This window comes from Microplitis mediator, chromosome 7 (assembly GCF_029852145.1).
Source record: "Microplitis mediator isolate UGA2020A chromosome 7, iyMicMedi2.1, whole genome shotgun sequence".
In the NCBI taxonomy this organism is placed as follows: Eukaryota; Metazoa; Arthropoda; class Insecta; order Hymenoptera; family Braconidae; genus Microplitis; species Microplitis mediator.
The window spans coordinates 18,835,858-18,855,071 of NC_079975.1; the positions used below are offsets into that span (position 1 = coordinate 18,835,858).

At 28.1% G+C, this 19,214-nt stretch overlaps 4 protein-coding genes across 5 annotated transcripts; 2 read left to right on the forward strand and 2 right to left on the reverse strand.

Annotated features, from left to right (window-relative positions):
• The first annotated feature begins 30 nt into the window (after positions 1–30).
• Positions 31–4,269, forward strand: LOC130672231 (actin-5C). 2 transcript variants are annotated; one of them, XM_057476662.1, is made up of 3 exons: positions 31–188; positions 1,808–2,566; positions 2,668–4,269. In XM_057476662.1, exons 2-3 carry the CDS (start codon positions 1,826–1,828, stop codon positions 3,055–3,057), a joined length of 1,131 nt encoding a protein of 376 aa, XP_057332645.1. In that variant the 5' UTR covers positions 31–188; positions 1,808–1,825; the 3' UTR covers positions 3,058–4,269. The 2 variants fall into 2 exon arrangements, with proteins under 2 accessions (XP_057332645.1, XP_057332646.1); XM_057476663.1 differs by lacking the exon at positions 31–188 and adding an exon at positions 958–1,115.
• A 149-nt stretch (positions 4,270–4,418) lies between these two features.
• Positions 4,419–9,483, forward strand: LOC130672228 (transmembrane protein 104 homolog). The gene is made up of 6 exons (XM_057476657.1): positions 4,419–4,904; positions 5,445–5,566; positions 5,654–5,738; positions 6,259–6,633; positions 6,719–6,896; positions 7,754–9,483. Exons 1-6 carry the CDS (start codon positions 4,866–4,868, stop codon positions 8,440–8,442), a joined length of 1,488 nt encoding a protein of 495 aa, XP_057332640.1. The 5' UTR covers positions 4,419–4,865; the 3' UTR covers positions 8,443–9,483.
• Positions 9,484–9,661: 178 nt separating this feature from the next.
• Positions 9,662–16,309, reverse strand: LOC130672226 (TBC1 domain family member 16). The gene is made up of 4 exons (XM_057476652.1): positions 14,310–16,309; positions 12,945–14,186; positions 12,162–12,881; positions 9,662–10,238 (listed from the first exon to the last, which is right to left on the reverse strand). The coding sequence occupies exons 2-4, from the start codon at positions 14,009–14,011 to the stop codon at positions 9,842–9,844; spliced, it is 2,184 nt and encodes a 727-aa protein (XP_057332635.1). The 5' UTR covers positions 14,012–14,186; positions 14,310–16,309; the 3' UTR covers positions 9,662–9,841.
• A 24-nt stretch (positions 16,310–16,333) lies between these two features.
• LOC130671952 (ATP-dependent DNA helicase Q1-like) lies at positions 16,334–18,079 on the reverse strand. Its single transcript, XM_057476102.1, has one exon. It carries the CDS (start codon positions 18,077–18,079, stop codon positions 16,334–16,336), a length of 1,746 nt encoding a protein of 581 aa, XP_057332085.1.
• Positions 18,080–19,214: the final 1,135 nt, after the last annotated feature.

The following is a 19,214-nucleotide window of genomic DNA, read 5'->3' on the forward strand; positions in this document are numbered from 1 at the left end:
CTAAGGACTAGTCCAAAAGGATGCTGGTTTTCGTTTTAATTCACGTTACTCACTACCTACTCGCGTTGTCGCTCGTGTCACGACTCACGATTCTCGCTTAGTCCTGTCACAAGTATAGTTCCTACGGACACTTACGCTAAAACATTTAAATCCTCAGAGATTCATCTCTTCTTTTAAACTTTTTAAAGGTAAGTTATTTTATTGTTTGTTGACTGCGATATTTATTTTATTAAAGCCGCGAGTCTATTATTATTATTAGTATAAATAATTTAATAGATAAACTTTTATTAAAAACGCCGGTCGCATCATATCCGCCATCATGCCTAGCCAGGGCGTTGCTATCCATGTGCTTCGCTTGGGTTTTTTTAAATTCAAAAATTTATAAACTATAAATCAAAATTTAAATACTACGGATTATTTAATTTGCTTTATAAATTTTTATAAATAGTTTAAATGAATCGACAGGTTGCCGGCAAGTGGTGATTCCTTCAAGTGGTTTGACGTTACGGTCTATAATTAAACTTGGCTTGAGTTTGGCGTACAAGTTTAAAATAATTTAAATTCCGCGTCCGGTAAAATTTATTTGAGATATATAATAAATAAAACGAATAGACAGATGAATAATGATTTTTAAAAAAAATTATTTTGAATTGTTTATTGAAACGTTGTAGATTCCATGATGGGTCATGGTACAATAATTTACAATAGTTATTGATGTGTTTAATGAATCAGGGATCAAGTTGATTATAAAAAGAATTGATGTATAGTAAATTTGTATAGAGGGGAAAATACAATATCGTTACGATCCTCGATGCGGCAGAGTCAGCGTCGCGTTGGTTCAGGGGGGGTAGGAAATAAAACGAGTCCCTCGGTGGCAGTAAGTTGCCTTATATGGTAAAGAACGTCAGGATTGGTTGAGGGTGTCCCTCCCTTATTGCCGGATATACGAATGGTGGGAGTTTGCACTATCTCGTTCATATAATACAGTCTTCACCGATCATTCCAGCTACATTCTGTGCTCGGTGGTAGATACCAAAGGAACCGTGTAATTCGTGATTATAGTGACTACGATTCACTAATATAGTGTACATATTTTTTTATTCATTAAATTAAACGTAAGTTTATTTTTTAAAATAATTTTAATCGAAGATGCATATTGGAAAAAAAATATTACTTTTATTTAAAAATATTTAATAGTGAATAGTGTACGGATTTAGTGATCGAATTATTTCGAACGTGTTTAATTTATAATTTGTGTTCATATTACACTTTAGCGTGGGCTTGATGTAGTAATATGAGTACCGGGTTATGCCGGTTGCCGGTTTGGTTTAAAATTTATTTATTTTAAATGGAGATACATATATTAAGATTGTCAATTAAATGACATAAAAATTGTTAATACTAATTAGAGTATTTGAATGTACTCGGGTTTAATAGTTGGTCGTATTATAGTGGTTCTTTTGTGATGTAAAAATTTATCTTTGTAAAGAGGTAGACGAGTCGGGGTTGGGTGGGGCTGGGTGCGGTCTGCCGGTGTGGTAAAGCAGAGTTGTAGAGGCGCGATTAAATATTCTGTCTGACGTGGCAATTGGTATTCTCAACAAGTACTTGATGTTTTTTAAAAGAAATTTGATGATAGAATAGTAATAGAAATAACATTTATAGAAATATGAGTCATCAATGAATAATTTTGATAACTGATAAATCATATGAATGACGCCATGAATAAATAGTCTTATTAAATTAATTGTTATTGAATGAAAAAATGCATGAATAAATAAATAATTTAATTTTTTGTATTTTTTAGATAAAATAACAGACGAAAATGTGTGACGAAGAAGTTGCTGCTTTGGTTGTTGACAATGGATCCGGTATGTGCAAAGCCGGATTTGCCGGTGATGATGCACCCCGTGCTGTATTTCCCTCAATTGTGGGAAGGCCAAGACATCAAGGTGTAATGGTTGGTATGGGACAAAAAGACTCATATGTAGGAGATGAAGCCCAATCAAAGAGAGGTATCCTTACTCTCAAATACCCAATTGAACACGGTATCGTTACCAACTGGGATGACATGGAAAAAATTTGGCATCACACTTTCTACAATGAACTCCGAGTTGCACCTGAAGAACATCCAGTACTCCTTACTGAGGCTCCTTTGAATCCAAAAGCTAATCGTGAGAAGATGACGCAGATTATGTTTGAAACTTTCAACACACCTGCTATGTACGTCGCTATCCAAGCTGTGCTTTCTCTCTACGCTTCTGGTCGTACTACTGGTATCGTTCTTGATTCCGGAGATGGTGTTTCTCACACAGTACCCATCTACGAGGGTTACGCTCTACCTCACGCTATCCTTCGTCTCGACTTGGCTGGTCGTGATCTCACCGATTACCTTATGAAGATCCTCACTGAGAGAGGATACTCTTTCACCACCACTGCCGAGCGTGAAATCGTTCGTGACATCAAAGAAAAACTTTGCTACGTTGCTCTTGATTTTGAACAAGAAATGGCCACTGCCGCATCATCATCAAGCTTGGAAAAGAGCTACGAACTTCCTGATGGACAGGTAAAGTCAACTAAAATAATACTTTATATTTTTAATAATCTCAATTGTATTTATTCTGAATGAACAAAAAAATATTAACGTAATTGTTATTTTGTTTTTAGGTCATCACCATCGGAAACGAGAGATTCCGTTGCCCAGAGGCTCTCTTCCAGCCAAGCTTCTTGGGTATGGAAGCCTGTGGTATTCATGAAACTACATACAACTCAATCATGAAGTGTGATGTTGATATCCGTAAGGACTTGTACGCCAACACTGTACTCTCTGGTGGTACCACCATGTACCCAGGAATTGCCGACAGAATGCAAAAAGAAATTACTGCCCTTGCCCCATCAACCATGAAAATCAAGATCATTGCTCCACCAGAAAGAAAATACTCCGTATGGATTGGAGGTTCTATTTTGGCTTCATTGTCCACCTTCCAACAGATGTGGATCTCAAAACAAGAGTATGACGAATCTGGACCATCAATTGTCCACAGAAAGTGCTTCTAAGCGTCCTAATCAACAACAATGCACTTAAAACACTTACCAACAACATAAATTTATTACTACATACTGTCATCATTAATCATCATTTGTCCGAATCCCACATCAATACGGTTGGTAGTCAAATTCAGGAGGAGAGAAAAAGATAAAAAAAACAAAAAAAAATAGAGAGACTTTGCATATTCTCTCATTTATTATTTCCCTATATCTTAACACCTCACTAAATAATTTTATTTTTTCATACAGTTTATTTATAATGATAGGTTTTCACGCATTTCTACTACCTCCTGCCCTCACCTCCGCGATTATTATTTAATATTAATGTGTAATAATAATTATTATTATTTAATATTATAATTATCATTGAGGTGAAGATTTTTTGACTTTATGATGAAAAAAAAATAATAATTGTAACTACATTCCATAAGACTTATCTCGTTATTCGAGTGTGCTTCATTCCTAGCGACGACAGGGCCTCATGATTTTTACTATTAATCTATTGCTAATTAATGTTTATTTCATGCATATATATATAAATATATATATTAGTATTATAATTAAGATGCACTGATAGGTAAAAAAAAAAAATGAAAAAAATAAAAATAAAAAAAAGTAAATAATAATCAAGTTTTTTTGTATATCAAGTTGGGCAGTGAAATTCCAAAAAATAAACTAACAGCTCAAACTATTTATAATAAGCTGAGGTGAAGTATACGGGAAGTAATTAAGAGAGAGAGACAGAGGCAGTGTTAAGAGAGAGAGAAGTGAAAGCATTAAAGACACAATTGACGCCCTAAATGCGTAGCCAAAGTATTATAATTTATTCCCATTATATTGTGCAAGTTTACTCACGTACACAATTTAAAGATTACTCTAGGCTTATGGGATAGTAAAATAAAGTCTTTGGAATAATAATAATAATTAATAATAATAATGATAATAATAATAAAAACAAAACAAATAAATTTAATCGACTGGAAACGATATGTCGTGATTCTTCGAGTTTTTTATCGATAGAAATGCATTCCTCAATTTTTTTTTTTTTTTTTTTTTTAATTTTTTTTTTTTTAAACATTGAAAAAGCTTCCTCTCGTGAAATTTATTTATTTCGCTAATGAGAGGCGTTCTCCTAAACTTCCTCTCCAGCAAAAAATGTACTGATTAGAAATTATTCATATATAGTCATTAAAAGATAATGAAAAAAAAAAAAAAAAAAAAGTTACATTTTTAGTAAAAGTTTTCGCGTTTTTCCGGAGTTACAATGTAGATTTTTTACTACCATTAAATGTCAATGAAATATCGTATCCTAAGATTTTTCTTGTAAACCGTTAATAATTATTATAAGAATTAGGTTTATATTTTAAATTCAATAAAATTATTTTCAATGAATGATCATAAATGTGACTTTATAATTTTTATTTTTAATTATTTATAATTACTGTTTAAAATAAAAATTTTTCATCATAAAATAAAAAAATCAATTTGCATAATTTTTTACTTTTTCTTTATTTTGGCTCCATCTATCCATACTTTTTGAAGCTCACAAATATATAACACACGTATACATATATATATATATAACACATACACTATATGTGTATAATTACAAACTCATGCATGTCTTTGTTAGTACGGAGAACTGTATCAACAAAGAAGTTTCAAGTGACAGTTCAAATGTATACAGGAAAAAATAATAACAATAATAGTATATAGTAAACATAAAATGTTATATTTTTACACAAGTAGTTGTGTATTAAATAACAATACATAGATGTTGTTTATTTCAAGTAAACTAATAACGTGGCATTTAAAATATGCCTCAACAAAATCCATCAGATCAGTATTCGACTGGGGTAATTTAAACTATTTATTTATAATAAATAATATTTATGTAAATTTTTAATCAGTAAGTGTTGCAAAGTATATATAGTAAATAAACAATAATTTATATTATATTAAAGTAAAGTATTTTTTGTTTTCACAACAATTTTATTTCGAACTAAACTGTCAACTGTTTTATATTTATTAGTTTGATAAATTTATTGTTATATTTTAATGAGAGTGAATGTAGCAGACATGAGACATTTTATAAATTTGAAAAATAAATGAATTAAAATAATGAAATTTAATAAAATGCACGTACTGATTTTTCATTGATCTAAATATGTATTTTTTAATTTTTATTCCACTGACATTTTATTTATTTATCCAAAAATTAAAAAATTTTCCACTTGTTTGTTACATTCAAACTCATTATATTTTATGATCTTGACGTTAGCAGACAATTAATAATTTTCTAATTTTTTTCAACAAATCAATTACTAAAAAAAAAAAATAAGTATAAGTAAATAATAACTTTCAGTATAATTTATATTTTTTTATTTTAATTTTAGGTCGGATTGATTTATATTTTTAATTTAATTGTTGGAACTGGTGCATTGACATTGCCAGCTGTTTTTAGTAGAGCAGGATGGCTTCTTGGAACTCTAGTTATTGTAACTCTTGGTTTTATCAGGTAAATTAAATAATATATTTATATTTATATATATTTTTTATTAATTATTTAATTGATATGAATTTCATTTTTTTCTTTTTTATTTAGTTTCATCACAGTAACATTTGTGATAGAATCTATGGCATCAGCAAATGCTATAAATGTTTGGCTGAAAATAAAAACAAAAAAAAAAGTAAGAAAAATTAATTTTTTTCTGCCCTCCGGCCGGAAAGTGGCAACTTTCGGGCCGCTGCCCTAAACGAAGTTGCAACTTTCCGGCTTCGTCGAGCAGAAAAATAGTATACGCACCTTGGCCAGTAAAAAAGAAAGCCTCAGACCACATGTTTGTCAACCTCGGCTTCGCCTCGGCCAACAATTACATGTGCTCTGAGACTTTTCTTGTTTTACTGGCCTAGGTATGTAATATACTATTAATTTACACTGAGAGAAAATAATAATTTTACTAATAACATGATAAAAAAAAAAAAGTTATTTGTCAATTTGAGTTAAATCATTTGTTGATTTATCTGCAGCCTTATAAAATAAGTATAACATTTATTTTTTTAATAAATTTTCCTTGTGTTATAAATAAAGAATATTAAAAATAATTATCGAGTCAATAAAAAATATTATTAAAAATAATATTGATTTCTATCAGTATAAATAAAATTTAATTTTTTAAAATTAATTTATAAATTATTTAATATGTAAAGGCTCTTCATAGAATTGGTGAAGCTGAATTTGTTGATTCGGATTCGGAGGAAACACCACTGGTTGTTGAATCATCTGTAATAAATGATGATGCTGAAATAACATCTAAATTCTATACAATAAATGATAAAATAGAAATAGGTGAAATGGCATCAATATTTTTTAACAAACTAGGAGTTTCAATGTTTTACATTTGTCTAGCCGTTTATTTATACGGTGACTTGAGTATTTATGCAGCTGCTATTGGAAAATCATTAGCAGATGTTGCTTGCAATTATTTACCAGCAAATTTAACATGTAATGATACAATACCAGATAATGTATCCTGCTGGGAAGGTTCATCTGTCACAAGATTTGATGCTTATCAAATATCTTTGGTAATAAAAAAAACCAAAAATTTATTTTATTGTTCAGATATTACTTAAACATAAATTTAATAAATATTTATTAAATTTTATGTAGACAACTTTTATCTTGCTGCTTGGTCCTTTTGTATTTTTTAATATTCAAAAAACTAAATACCTTCAAGTATTAACGTCAATAATGCGCTGGTTAGCATTTACAATAATGATTATTTATGCACTGAGAATTCTTATTGTCAATGGTCCTCAAGCATCACCTCCAGCCGCTAATGTAAATGGTAAATATTTTAATTCTACTTTTATCAATAAATAATTTATTTACACTGTTAAAAATTTATATGATTCTCAAGGAAATTTAATAAAATTTATTTTTTCATATATGTTCTACGTGATTAATTAAGATATTGAGTTGAATTAAATTCAAAACAAATTTTTGACCTACAGTACTTACTTTTTTTTAAACACCTTAATCAGTTTTTCTGATTATGAGTTTATTGAAGTCTTGCTATAAAATTTATCGTATTTCAAAAATAATTATATATGACGCAAAGAATTTTCAATTAGAATTATAGTTTCGCAAATAACTATCAGCTTTAAAATAATTATCATTTAAAATTAATTGACTTATCAGACACTCTTAATTTTTTCTCTCTCGCACCCAAGTGGGCGAACGGTATTATCTTTGTTTCACTTATACAGTAATCAGGAACTTTGGAAGAGTTTTTATCTTAAACAAACGAATATTATCAAAACATTAAAGCGCACTTCGCTAGATTAGATAGTAGCGCATCAATGTGCAGTCTGTAGTTTGTATTTAGAGATTTTGTTTCCGAGAAAAACTCTGCCGAAAATATCTCATTAACTCTTGTTATGGACAATAAAAAAACAATTATTGAAACGAAATAAAATAAAATACATTGTGATTTTCATGACATTTATAACTTGAAAATTAAAGGTAATGTAAAAATAAAGTATATAAATAAGTTAATTTATATTTTATATTTCTGATTGATTTGAACTTGTTGATGACTTCAAGTTTGCCGTAAATTTTAAATAAAATTTTTAACAGTGTATCTGTTTAAATTTTTTTTATGTAATTTATCAATTAATTACATCTATGGTTTTTTTTTTAAAGGTATCCCGGGACTTTTCGGAGCTTGTATTTATTCATTTATGTGCCATCATTCATTACCGGCGTTAGTAGCCCCAATAACAAATAAAAAAAAATTGAATCGTTTTTTATTATTTGATTATACATTAATAGCAGGTTTTTATTTATTACTAGCAATTACCGGTGCTTTCTCTTTTGCTCATCTCGACGATTTATATACCCTAGATTTTGGGCCTCGCGGCGCTGGTGACTGTTCCAAAAACACAAATATTTTTTTAATTATTATTGAATACTTTCTTGCTTTATTTCCCGTGTTTACATTATCAACTAGTTTTCCTATAATAGCAATAACATTGAGAAACAATTTATCATCACTGTTTCTTAAGAACACAACAGTATACAATATATGTCTTCGTAAAATATTATTTCCATTTTTAGCAATAATTCCACCTTATGTTATTGCAATGTCAACTAAAAATTTGTCATTTCTTGTTGGAATTACGGGTTCATATGCTGGTGCAGGTATACAGTATATAATACCAACATTTTTAGTTTATTATGCTCGTAAAAAAACTTGTAATATTATTGGTGTTAATGTTATAAATAATTTTAAAAGTCCATTCCTTAGTAATTATTGGCTTTGGTTCGTTTTTATATGGTCTGTTGTTTGTATGATTTTAGTAACTGTTAACTTTGCTGAACATCATTTTTAATTTATTTTATTATTATTATTATTATTATTATTATTATTTTTTTTACTCGCATTTTATACTGAAATATATATAAATAATTTTTTATGTATTATTAAGGGCATTCTCAGACAGTGCCTCCGGTCACTCGGAGTTCCGGAGTTTAAAAAAAAATCACTCTGCATACGGAGTAAATAAGTTTGGATTTTCCGTGGAATGATTTCGGAGTGATCTGTATTTTATTTAAATCTGCATTTACTCCGAATCGAAGTTTCAATATTAAAATAAACTTCCCTTCGGAGTGAATTTCACTCTGAGGGGATTAAATAAATAAACAGTCATCCACTTCACATTCACTCCGGATTTAATCCACGTTTACTCCGCAAATTTTTTACAGTGCGATCGTATTAAAATTTTATTAATTAATTAATAAAAAAATTAAAGCATTAATTGAAAAATATAGGCCAGTATTCATAGTCAGGCCTTACGACATAAGATATTATTTAGCATGGGTAAGACGGTCATAAGCTGTAAGATCTGACTATGAATACCGGCCATAGAATTAAAAAAAAAAAAATTAGTCACAGTTGTCATCAGTTAGAAGTTAAACGAAATTTATTAAAAAAAGTTTAGCCTAAAAAATTTTACATTTCGAATTTCAAAATTGACATAAAGATTTTACTGAAATTTATTTAATAACTTTCGTTTGACTCCTAATTGATAACAACAAATAATTTTTTAAATTTATATCTCGGTGAAATTGTAACTGCGTTGTCCTGTTTTCAATGAATGTTTTAACTTTTTCTCGAATAATTGATAAAATTTTAATACAGTTATGACAGTTCAAGGCCATTGAATATTTTTAAAAAGTGAGGGGTTTTGTCTGAGAATGCCTTTAAGGCTGGGCCGTATTAACCGAATTTTTGAGTTCTACTTTTCTTTTAATTTATTAATCAAATGTTATTACAGCAATTTTTATAGTTTCCGAAAAAATTTGTAAAACAAACGTTTTTTGGAATATTTTCATCATTTGAAAATTCGGTTAGTGCTGCCTACCCTCAAGTAGATATATATGTTATCGTTAATGAATAAAAATAATAATAATAATAAATTAGAAAAATAAACAAATGTAATTATTTATCTCTTTTGATAAATGTATTGATGAATTAAATATTTATATATCTATATATAGCGCAATTTCATTTAACATCCGTTTAATTTTTGATCAACTAATAAATCCTTTATTATTTAATCTTTTTAAATATCATTTTTTTTTTTTATAATATCGTATATATATTCAAAATTTAGCCTTAACAATAATATTATCAAATAAATTTATGGTGCGTTCGTGTTATCTGTATTAATATGGATATGGATATGTGTTAGTTTATATGGCTGATAAAATAGTGATGAATAATAAAATTTAATATTTAGCATTTTGATAATTTTCGATATAAGGACACACAGATTCTTCATGTTCGACACATTCAATAACCGGATCATGACTGCTGTCCCACATACCCGGTCCACATTGACGACAAAGACCAGCTAAAGTGCATGGCAACCGATCAAGTTGTCGAAATTGATACAGCAATCCTCGTGCTTTTCGTAATATAACATTACCATCCATATACATTGCAAGGGAACTAAAATGTAATAGCATTTCGTCAGTTCGTAAATCTTGAGCTATCACGTCGTCAGCATAGATGCAAATTATTGCAAGACATAGAAATAAGTGAAAGTAATCTGTTAAATAATTAACCCAGCATGCTTCCCACATTACTAGAGCCATCTCTGTCGGGAATTCTCTCTTTAGGCACCTGGAAAAAATTCAAAATATTTTCATTGATAATTATAAAAATATCATGATGTAATTTTATAACGGTTTTAATTAGTATGTACACTGATACAATTTAAATACCAAAATAATTATCAAGTTCGTCGTTATCAGATAAGAGCTACTTAATGTTAATTATGGAATAAATTATAAATAATTGATGAGTCAACTTAATCACTTGAGTTATCATTACATTTTTTAAATTAGATGTCATAATAATTATTCATTTATACTCTCAAAAATATTTAATGATTAATCAATTACACGGAAAAAATTAGAATATTAAAAATTCAGATTTATAGAGAAATTTACTAATTTTTGGAAATCAATAATTACTACTTTCAATTATTTTAAAAGCTAAATTATCATAACGTTCAGATATTAATTTATAATGTATACCAATCAAATAAGTGATACTTATTAATTTAAATATATGAAATTATAAATTTTACTTTTTATTTTAAATTTTCAAATGCCCTGTTAAAAATTTTTGATATTATCGAGGATAATTGTCATGAAAATTTATTAATTTTGCATGAGTGTTGATTTGTTCATATAATTAAAAAAATCAAAGCATAATCTTTAATAGAAAACAATGAGACCCTTCAAAAAAATGAGATTAATCAAGATACCGACGTAGCACAGACGACTTCATCATGTTTTAAGAAGGACAAGACAAATTTTATTCTGTTTCAAAGCCAAGTTTTTTTTATATAAATAAGATGTTCAGATGTTGGTCCTAGCAGTTATGGAAAATTTGTCTTCTTTTTCCCGTCTTAAAAAAGTCATCTCAATTGACAAGTCGTTTAGATGACATATTTGTCAATTATTTGTAATTTATTTTTTGTCACAACTTGTGCCAAGTTTTATAAGCCGATATTTTTTCGATCATATAAACTTTTCATTGCTTTGTTAAAATTTCGGTGCCGTATTTATAAATCAAAAAACAGCCGTAGAATTGCTTTCTTACACTGTAAAAAATCGGAAGTGAATTCGGAGTGATTACGAATTTCATTTAAATCCAAATTCACTCCGTCACTCAAAGTTCCGGAGTTTTTAAAAAGATTACTTCAAATGCGGAGTAAATAGAGAGTTTATCTTTTCCAGTGGAGTGATTTCGGAGTGATTTGGATTTTATTTCACTCCGATTCGGAGTTTTAATATTGAAATAAACTGAATTTCACTCCGAAGAAACTAAATAAAAAAAACAGTCATTCGCTCCACATTTACTCAGAATTTACTCCGGATTTAATCCGCTTTCACTCTGCAAATTTTTTACAGTGTGTAGATGTCGCAAAGTCAATTGTGCTACTTGGGTATTGAGTTGAATTTAAATTTAAAATTTAAAAAATTTTTAAAACACAGTACTTTTTTTTTAAATCTCAATTAATTTTTGATAATTGTGAGTCTATTAAAGTTTCGTTATGAAATTTTTTCGACTTTAAAAACTAATTATACATGGAAATTGAAAATTTTTCAACTTAAATTATAGTTTTTTAAAAAACTATCAGCTTTAAAATTAATTGACTTATTGACAATGAAAAATTATTGAAATGCAATAAAATAAAATACAGTGATTTTATGTTTAAGACATTTATAACTCAAAAATTAAAAGTAACGTAAAAATGAAGTATATAAATAAGTTAATTTATATTTTATATTTCTGACTGATTTGAACTTGTCAATAATTTCAGGTAATTTGAGTTAAATTTAAAGAAAAATTTTTAAGTGTAAATGTTTACAACTTTTTTAATAAATTATGATCCTAGGTAGAAATTTGTTTGTGAATACTAATTCAAATTTAAAAAAAAATTTATCACATAATTCGAATTTTAAGAATAACTATTTTTTGTACATGAATTATCATGCGTACTATAAATTAATAAAGTATAATTTAAAAACTCACAATAGAATCCAACGATGACAAAATAAAAGTTCAAGTGCGTCTGTATGTTTTTCCAGAAGTGCATAAAAATCAGGTACTATTATCCTGATTAATTCACGGAGGTAACATAAATTTTTATCCATATCCGTATCAGTAGGAGTACAAACAGCAACAGATCGTTGCATAAGCCCAGCAAAACACCAGAAAGCATCTATTTCAGAATTCAATTCAGCAAGCAATGGCGCCAATAAATCAGACATCCCTTGAGTGTATCCAAGTTGAGCATTGTAGACGGCATAATTAAGTAAAATATTTTTCATTATTTGTATATTTGGATTATTTTCACCAGCATAATAAGGATTTGCGCGATCAGTACGAACAACATCTTTTTCAACAATACAAACAACATTTCTCCAAAATAATTCAGACTGTTCTGGATTCATACTGCAACGTATTTTTTCAATTTCTTGATACTCTTGTCTGCGTATTTCATCAATTTGTTCACGATCATCAAATGTACTTTGATAAGAATAACAGTGAAGTAAAAAAGGCCATACTATTTTTCTCAAAGCTGGTTCTAACCCACCAAAAAATATTCCTTTACGTAAAGTTAAATCATCTTCAACTTGTCCACGTTCATTTAATAAATCCTTCCAAGTTAATGAAGTTATCATTGGTACATGACCTTCTTCTGGATGTAATTCATCTCGAGCTATTTCCGGTCGACATACCATAAAATGTCTAAATAAAAAAAGGAAAATTTTATGAATTTTATTTTAAAATTAAAATAATTTTTTTACTCACCGGTACGGTAAAGTTCCTTCACAATCGCTCGTTTGATCGGGCTTTGAAAATATAAGCTGATGCCATTGATGAAGAATATTAGCAAGTCTATCTAGACCTCCATGATGAAAATGAAGAATTTTATATTGACTTTCTCGACTAGCTACAACTAATTGTCCACTTGTACATGCAGAATCAGAAAAAAAAAGTCTTAGAGATCGCATTTGACTAAGATCGACTGAAAATCTACGACACTGCAGTGCTCGTCTCATCGCAATAGGTGATGCTGTTGTACTTTCAGGAAATGTCAAGTTATGTTGAAGAGCAAGAAGCTCTGGTGTTCGCATCCAATTAGGAACATCCTGATTATCAAGTGAATTAGATAAACTACAACATGAATTAAGTGAAATACTACTAATACTCTTTGGCTCAATTCCACTAGTAATATTATCAATAGACTCTTGATCAATTGATCGGGATCTTAAATTATTTAAATTAATACTACGCGGCTCTTCAGTCAATGCCGATATACTTTCTTTAATAATCGTTGATAAATTTAATTTTTCGCAAAGTTCATCTGATTTTTCACATGATTCTTTATTACTATTTTTTATATTTGTTACATTTGACGATTCATTATTAAATCCCCCAGAACATATTCGTTCGCAGTCTTTACAATCCAATGGTTCTTTGACTTCAATGCAAACGTCTATTTTATCAGAACTAATTGAATTGTCTTCGTCATTTATTTTTGTTAATGACTGAGTTTCATTTGAAACAGATAATTCTTTTCTTGATATTATTGTATTTTCTAAAGTTGTTGGATGTTTACAGAGAGTACTATTTGGTATCCAACTTAATTGTAGACTTGGTATATTTGTATTTTTATCTAATTTACATACAACAGTCATATAACCAGGATGATGAATAACTTCGCAATGTTGTCTCATCAAACTTGTTGGATGAACACAAACATTATTTTTACAAAATAATGCCTCACCATCTTGATAAATTATACCCGGTGGATTCGAACTACTGTCACCCAAAATATAACTACTTGCTTTTTTTAATAAGCTTGGTAATGACATTTTATAATTTATTTAAAATTTTCGTTACTTATACTAATTAAATTAAATAATAATATTTATAAATAAACTATTATTTAATTTTTTTTCGTTCCATATTTTAACTTTCAGTTTTCATACTTAACATTTAAGCTGGTCGTTAAACTTTATTTAAAACTACCGCTCATTGTTATGTTATCTGAAAAAATTTTAATAGATTAATTATTTATCAAACTATTTTATATTAACCTGGTTACATATATACGCACTGATAACATACGTTTTTAAAATAATAATATTTATATTACTCAAAAATACTTACATTATATATATTTTTTTTTCTATTTTATAATAAAATAATACTTTCAATACGATAGTCATAAATACTGATACATTAATAATTAAAATACTTAATATTTTTTATCAATTGGTGTTATCAGTTGTAAACATATGTACTTATTTCCGGGTTTATTTGTTTTTTTTTGTTCAAATGTATCACTATCACAGATGGCGAATATTTAAAATTAATGAATTTATGAATTTTCGTATCAAAAAGTTATTTAATATTATTTTTTAAAAAATTACAACATATGTGATGTTAATTAACATTTATATAAAACGTTGGCTTAGATAGTACATAGTTTAATAAAATAATGACGTATACGATGTATATTGTTCAACATACAAAACATAAGTTCACGCGAATCAGCATTAATGCTTTACTCTTTTGAGGATCAATAATCCCACCTGAATTGTGGCGGTCATCTTGAATCACTAGTTTATTTTAACTAGTCAGTCTATTTTCTCAAATATTATTTTAAATTTTTAACAAGTCCTTGTTAATATTATTTTTAATTTATTGATCAATTAATTTGTTTCAAAAAATATTCAAGCATTCATTTCTTGTATGTTTTTGTCGGTAGAAACTAAATAGAAAATAATTTAAACTTTCTAATATCGATTACTGTTTTCAAAATTAATTAATAGAATAAGTTAAATGTCTTAGTGACTTTTTAATGAGGATTTAAATTTATTTACATATAAATTTTCTTTAATACTTGGATAAATATTCTCGGTATTTTTTTTTAATAATTTAAATTTACAGTCAGTTAAGGGGGGAAAGGGGTCTGAGATACAAAAAAAAAGAGGATATTTATGTGATTTTTTTTTCAGAGTACCTTCGTTATTAAAATTTAAAAAATTTGTGACATTATTAAGCATCATTCCAAGAATATTCTGCTAAATTTTCATAAAAAAATATTGAAAAATAAGCCAGTGGTAGTGGAGAGAACCAAGTCACCTCAAAAAATAAGTCTCCATGCTGTAGGCAGGATAATTCATGCCTGTCTCATCTGAAATCAAAAAACCAAAAAGATTTCTTTAGTACATAAGTTGATCTTAGATTTGAACGAAGGATTTTTTTTTTCAATAACTACTCACTTTTTAATTAAAGGAAAGGAGCAATTTTTGGTAAAAATCAGAATTTTTTGATCGCACCTTTACCAAAAATTCAAAAATGAATAGATTGTTTATTCCTTCGTTCAAATCCAAGATAAACTTATGAACTAAAAAAGTCTTTTTAGTTTTTTGATTTCAGATGAGGCAGTCATGAGTTATCCTGCCTACGGCAAGGAGACTTTTTTTTGAGGTGACTCGGTTATCTCCACTACCACTGGCTTATTTTTTAATATTTTTTTATGAAAATTTAGCAGAATATTCTTTGAACGATCCTTAATAATGTCACAAATTTTAAGAATTTTAATAACGAAAGTACTCTGAAAAAAAAAAAAAAAAAAAAAAAATCACAAAAATATGCTCTTTTTTTTGCATCTCAGATCCGTCTCCCCTCTTAAAAAAAATCATTTTTTTATAACAGTCTTTTTTAAAAACTGTAAATGCAAATATTTTTAATTTTTATTATGAAAAATATTTTCTATTGCATTGAGTGCAAAAAAATTCTTTGTCTTTCAATAATAATGTATTTTTTTTTTACTTATTTAGTAATTAATACCATTGTACTGTATCATTACATTAGTTATTTAAAAACAATTTTTTTCTTTATCGTCACTTTACTGATAAAAAAAAGTTTTTTTTTCTATATAATTAACCCATCAGTTTTTTAAATTCTTTATCAACACTAATTATTATTTCTGGGTTATCTCTGTCATTTAACTTTTATTTAATTAGTTAAAAAGATTTAATAACTTTTAAAACAAAATCATTAAATTGACTTTAAACTTATCATATATTTATTTGTAAAAGCTATTCAATAAATATCTATTTAATCTATAGTAGTAATTAACATTTAAGTACAAGGACAGTTCAATTTATGGTTAAAATAAATAACTAAAGCTTGAGTCCTTCATCATGAGTAAAAAGTATTTTATGAGTGTTATCTGATATCAAGGTTGAGTTAGGACCTCGGATAAGATAACTTAAATTGGCGTATGCATTAAAAACAAAATCTTCTTTAAGATATCCATTGATAAGAAGATAAGCAATAATTGCTTCGGCAGTTTCTCGTGAAAACTTTGGTGTAGGAACACTAGAAACTCGATGAGTTGTTGTACCTTTATTGTACCAAGCATCAACAAGTTTTAATAAAGTTAAATTATTCTCGGTTTCATTGGCTTTATCAATTATTTGATATATGTGTTTACAATATGCCGTTATATCAGTTGTCTCAGTCTTTTTAGTTTTTGTACAATGATCGCACATTTCATTGCAGTCTTTTTTACTCCATGATTCATTAAAATGCGTAGCAATAAGACTTCTTCGGCATGTACTTGCGTCTAAACAATACTCAAGAGTCTTATAGAGATTTTGAAGACCAACTTTATCACCAATCACCATTGTACTGAGTTTAAAAACATCTGCGAGTCTAAATAGTACAATACAAGTTGCTTTTTTACCATCACGACCAGCACGTCCGCTTTCTTGATAATAATTTTCCATTGACTTAGACATACAGTGATGGATAACAAATCTGACATCTGGTTTGTCAATACCTAATCCAAATGCTATTGTAGCAACAACGGCTTGATACTCTCCAGTAATCCAACGTTGATAAATTTTAGAACGAACATCTGGTTCAAGCATGGCATGATAACATCCCAATTTAAGACCATGTCCACGTAAACTGGCTGTTAAAGTTTCAGCATCTTTTATTGTCGTTGTATAAATAATTCCGGATTTACCAGAAAATCTTGTCTTCAATAAATTAACTAACATGTTTAAACAATTATCTTTATCACTGGGTTTTCTTCTAACTTCATATAGTAAATTTGGTCGATTAAATGATGCTCGAAGTATCAAACAACTTTGAATATCTAACATTTTTTGTACATCATCAAGTATTTTAGTGGTAGCTGTTGCTGTTAATCCTAGGATTGGAACACCTGGAAACATAGCTTTTAAACAGCCAAGAAATTGATAATCTGGTCGAAAATCATGACCCCAAGTACTGCAACAATGAACCTCATCAATAGCAAATAATTTAACGCGTTTTTGATTAAACGATTTTTGTAATTTAGACATAAATCGCTTAGATTTTTTCATAAATTCAGGGGTAATATATAACAAATTAACGTCATCATTTTTACCGTCTAAAGCATCCCAAGCCATTTTAACTAGATCATTTTTATTTGACGTCAACATTCCTGCTTTAACATTAACTTTTTTAAGACCATGTATTTGATCTTCGATCAATGCTATCAGTGGAGAAACAACGATAGTAAGACCTTTCATTGTTATCGCTGGTAATTGATAACACAAACTCTTTCCACCACCCGTAGGCATTACTAAAATAGTATCTTCTCCTGATAATACTGCATTTATAGCCGCCAACTGATGTTCTCGAAACTTATCTATTTTCAAAACATCATTTAACTTCGCTTGCAATTTTTTCGACCATGCGAAATTGCTATTATTCCAATCACGTTTAGATAATTCCATACTTTTCTGACGAACTGCATCATTTATTATTTTTTCTTTACGTTCATTCAATTCATCTTTACGGTTTTTCAATTTTCTTATTTCATTATCTATTCGCCGAATTTCAAGGTCTATTCTTTTTATTTCATCGTCTTCCATTTCTGTAATAAAAAATAGAATTAATTTTTAAATTATTGAATTAATTACTTTTTAAAATGTCGATTTATTTTCTTAAGGGGGGAAAGAGGTCTGAGATAAAAAAAGAGCATATTTATTTCAGAGTAGCTTCTTCATTAAAATTTTTAAAATTTGTAACATTATTAAGCATCAATCCAAGAATTTTTTGCTAAATTTTCATAAAAAAATATTGAAAAATATGCCAGTGGTAGTAAAGAGAACCGAGTCACCTGAAAAAAACTGACTGCCTAATCTGAAATCGAAAAACCAAAAAGATTTCTTTAGTACATAAGTTTATCTTAGATCTGAACGAAGAATTTTTTTTGTCAATAACTAATTATTTTTTTATTCAATAGAAGGAAGAATTTTTGGCAAAAATAAGTTTTTTTGATAGAAACTTTACCAAAAATTCAAAAATGAATATTTTATTTATTCCTTCGTTCAAATCCAAGATAAACTTACGTACTAAAAAAATCTTTTTAGTTTTTTGATTTCAGATGATGCAGTCATGATTTATCCTGCCTACGGCATGGAGACTTTTTTTTTGAGGTGACTCGGTTCTCTCCACTACCACTGGCTTATTTTTCAATATTTTTTTATGAAAATTTAGCAGAATGTTCTCGGAATGATGCTTAATGATGTCACAAATTTTAATAACGAAGGTACTCTGAAAAAAAAAAAAAAACATCACAAAAATATGCTCTTTTTTTTGTATTTCAGACCCCCCCCCCCCCCTTAATAAACGGATAGTTAACATAATGAATAATTTTGTAACACATGCTATTTTAATCAACACGTTTTTGAAATATGATAGTGAAGACAGTTGACGGATTGGGAAGTTTCTATTTTTAAATAAACAAATTAAATATTAATATAAATAAATTTACTAAAATACAAAATAGACTTTTCAAAATTTTCAAATGCATATTATATTACTTTTGATAGAAAAAAAAAATTTTAAATGCCTAAAAACATTTTCAAGTTCTTCATATCCATTAAAAATTTTGTTTTTGTATCAACATTTAATCTGTTTATTTAAAAATAAAAAAAATTCAGTTTTCTGCAGATTTAATCTAAATAAAATTATTATTATTATTTTTAATTACCTGTCCTTGTT

What these genes read in the sequence shown, in the direction of transcription:
- LOC130672228 (XM_057476657.1), top strand. Translation starts at nt 4,866, where the DNA reads ATGCCTCAACAAAATCCATCAGATCAGTATTCGACTGGG. An exon ending in GTAACTCTTGGTTTTATCAG is followed by an intron (nt 5,567 to 5,653) that starts GTAAATTAAATA and finishes TTTTTTATTTAG; the next exon opens with TTTCATCACAGTAACATTTG. An exon ending in ATGCTTATCAAATATCTTTG is followed by an intron (nt 6,634 to 6,718) that starts GTAATAAAAAAA and finishes AATTTTATGTAG; the next exon opens with ACAACTTTTATCTTGCTGCT.
- LOC130672231 (XM_057476662.1), top strand. Translation starts at nt 1,826, where the DNA reads ATGTGTGACGAAGAAGTTGCTGCTTTGGTTGTTGACAATGGATCCGGT. An exon ending in ACGAACTTCCTGATGGACAG is followed by an intron (nt 2,567 to 2,667) that starts GTAAAGTCAACT and finishes TTTTGTTTTTAG; the next exon opens with GTCATCACCATCGGAAACGA.
- LOC130672226 (XM_057476652.1), bottom strand. Translation starts at nt 14,011, where the DNA reads ATGTCATTACCAAGCTTATTAAAAAAAGCAAGTAGTTATATTTTGGGT. An exon ending in GAAGGAACTTTACCGTACCG is followed by an intron (nt 12,882 to 12,944) that starts GTGAGTAAAAAA and finishes TTTTTTATTTAG; the next exon opens with ACATTTTATGGTATGTCGAC. An exon ending in TGTCATCGTTGGATTCTATT is followed by an intron (nt 10,239 to 12,161) that starts GTGAGTTTTTAA and finishes AATTTTTTCCAG; the next exon opens with GTGCCTAAAGAGAGAATTCC.
- LOC130671952 (XM_057476102.1), bottom strand. Translation starts at nt 18,079, where the DNA reads ATGGAAGACGATGAAATAAAAAGAATAGACCTTGAAATTCGGCGAATA.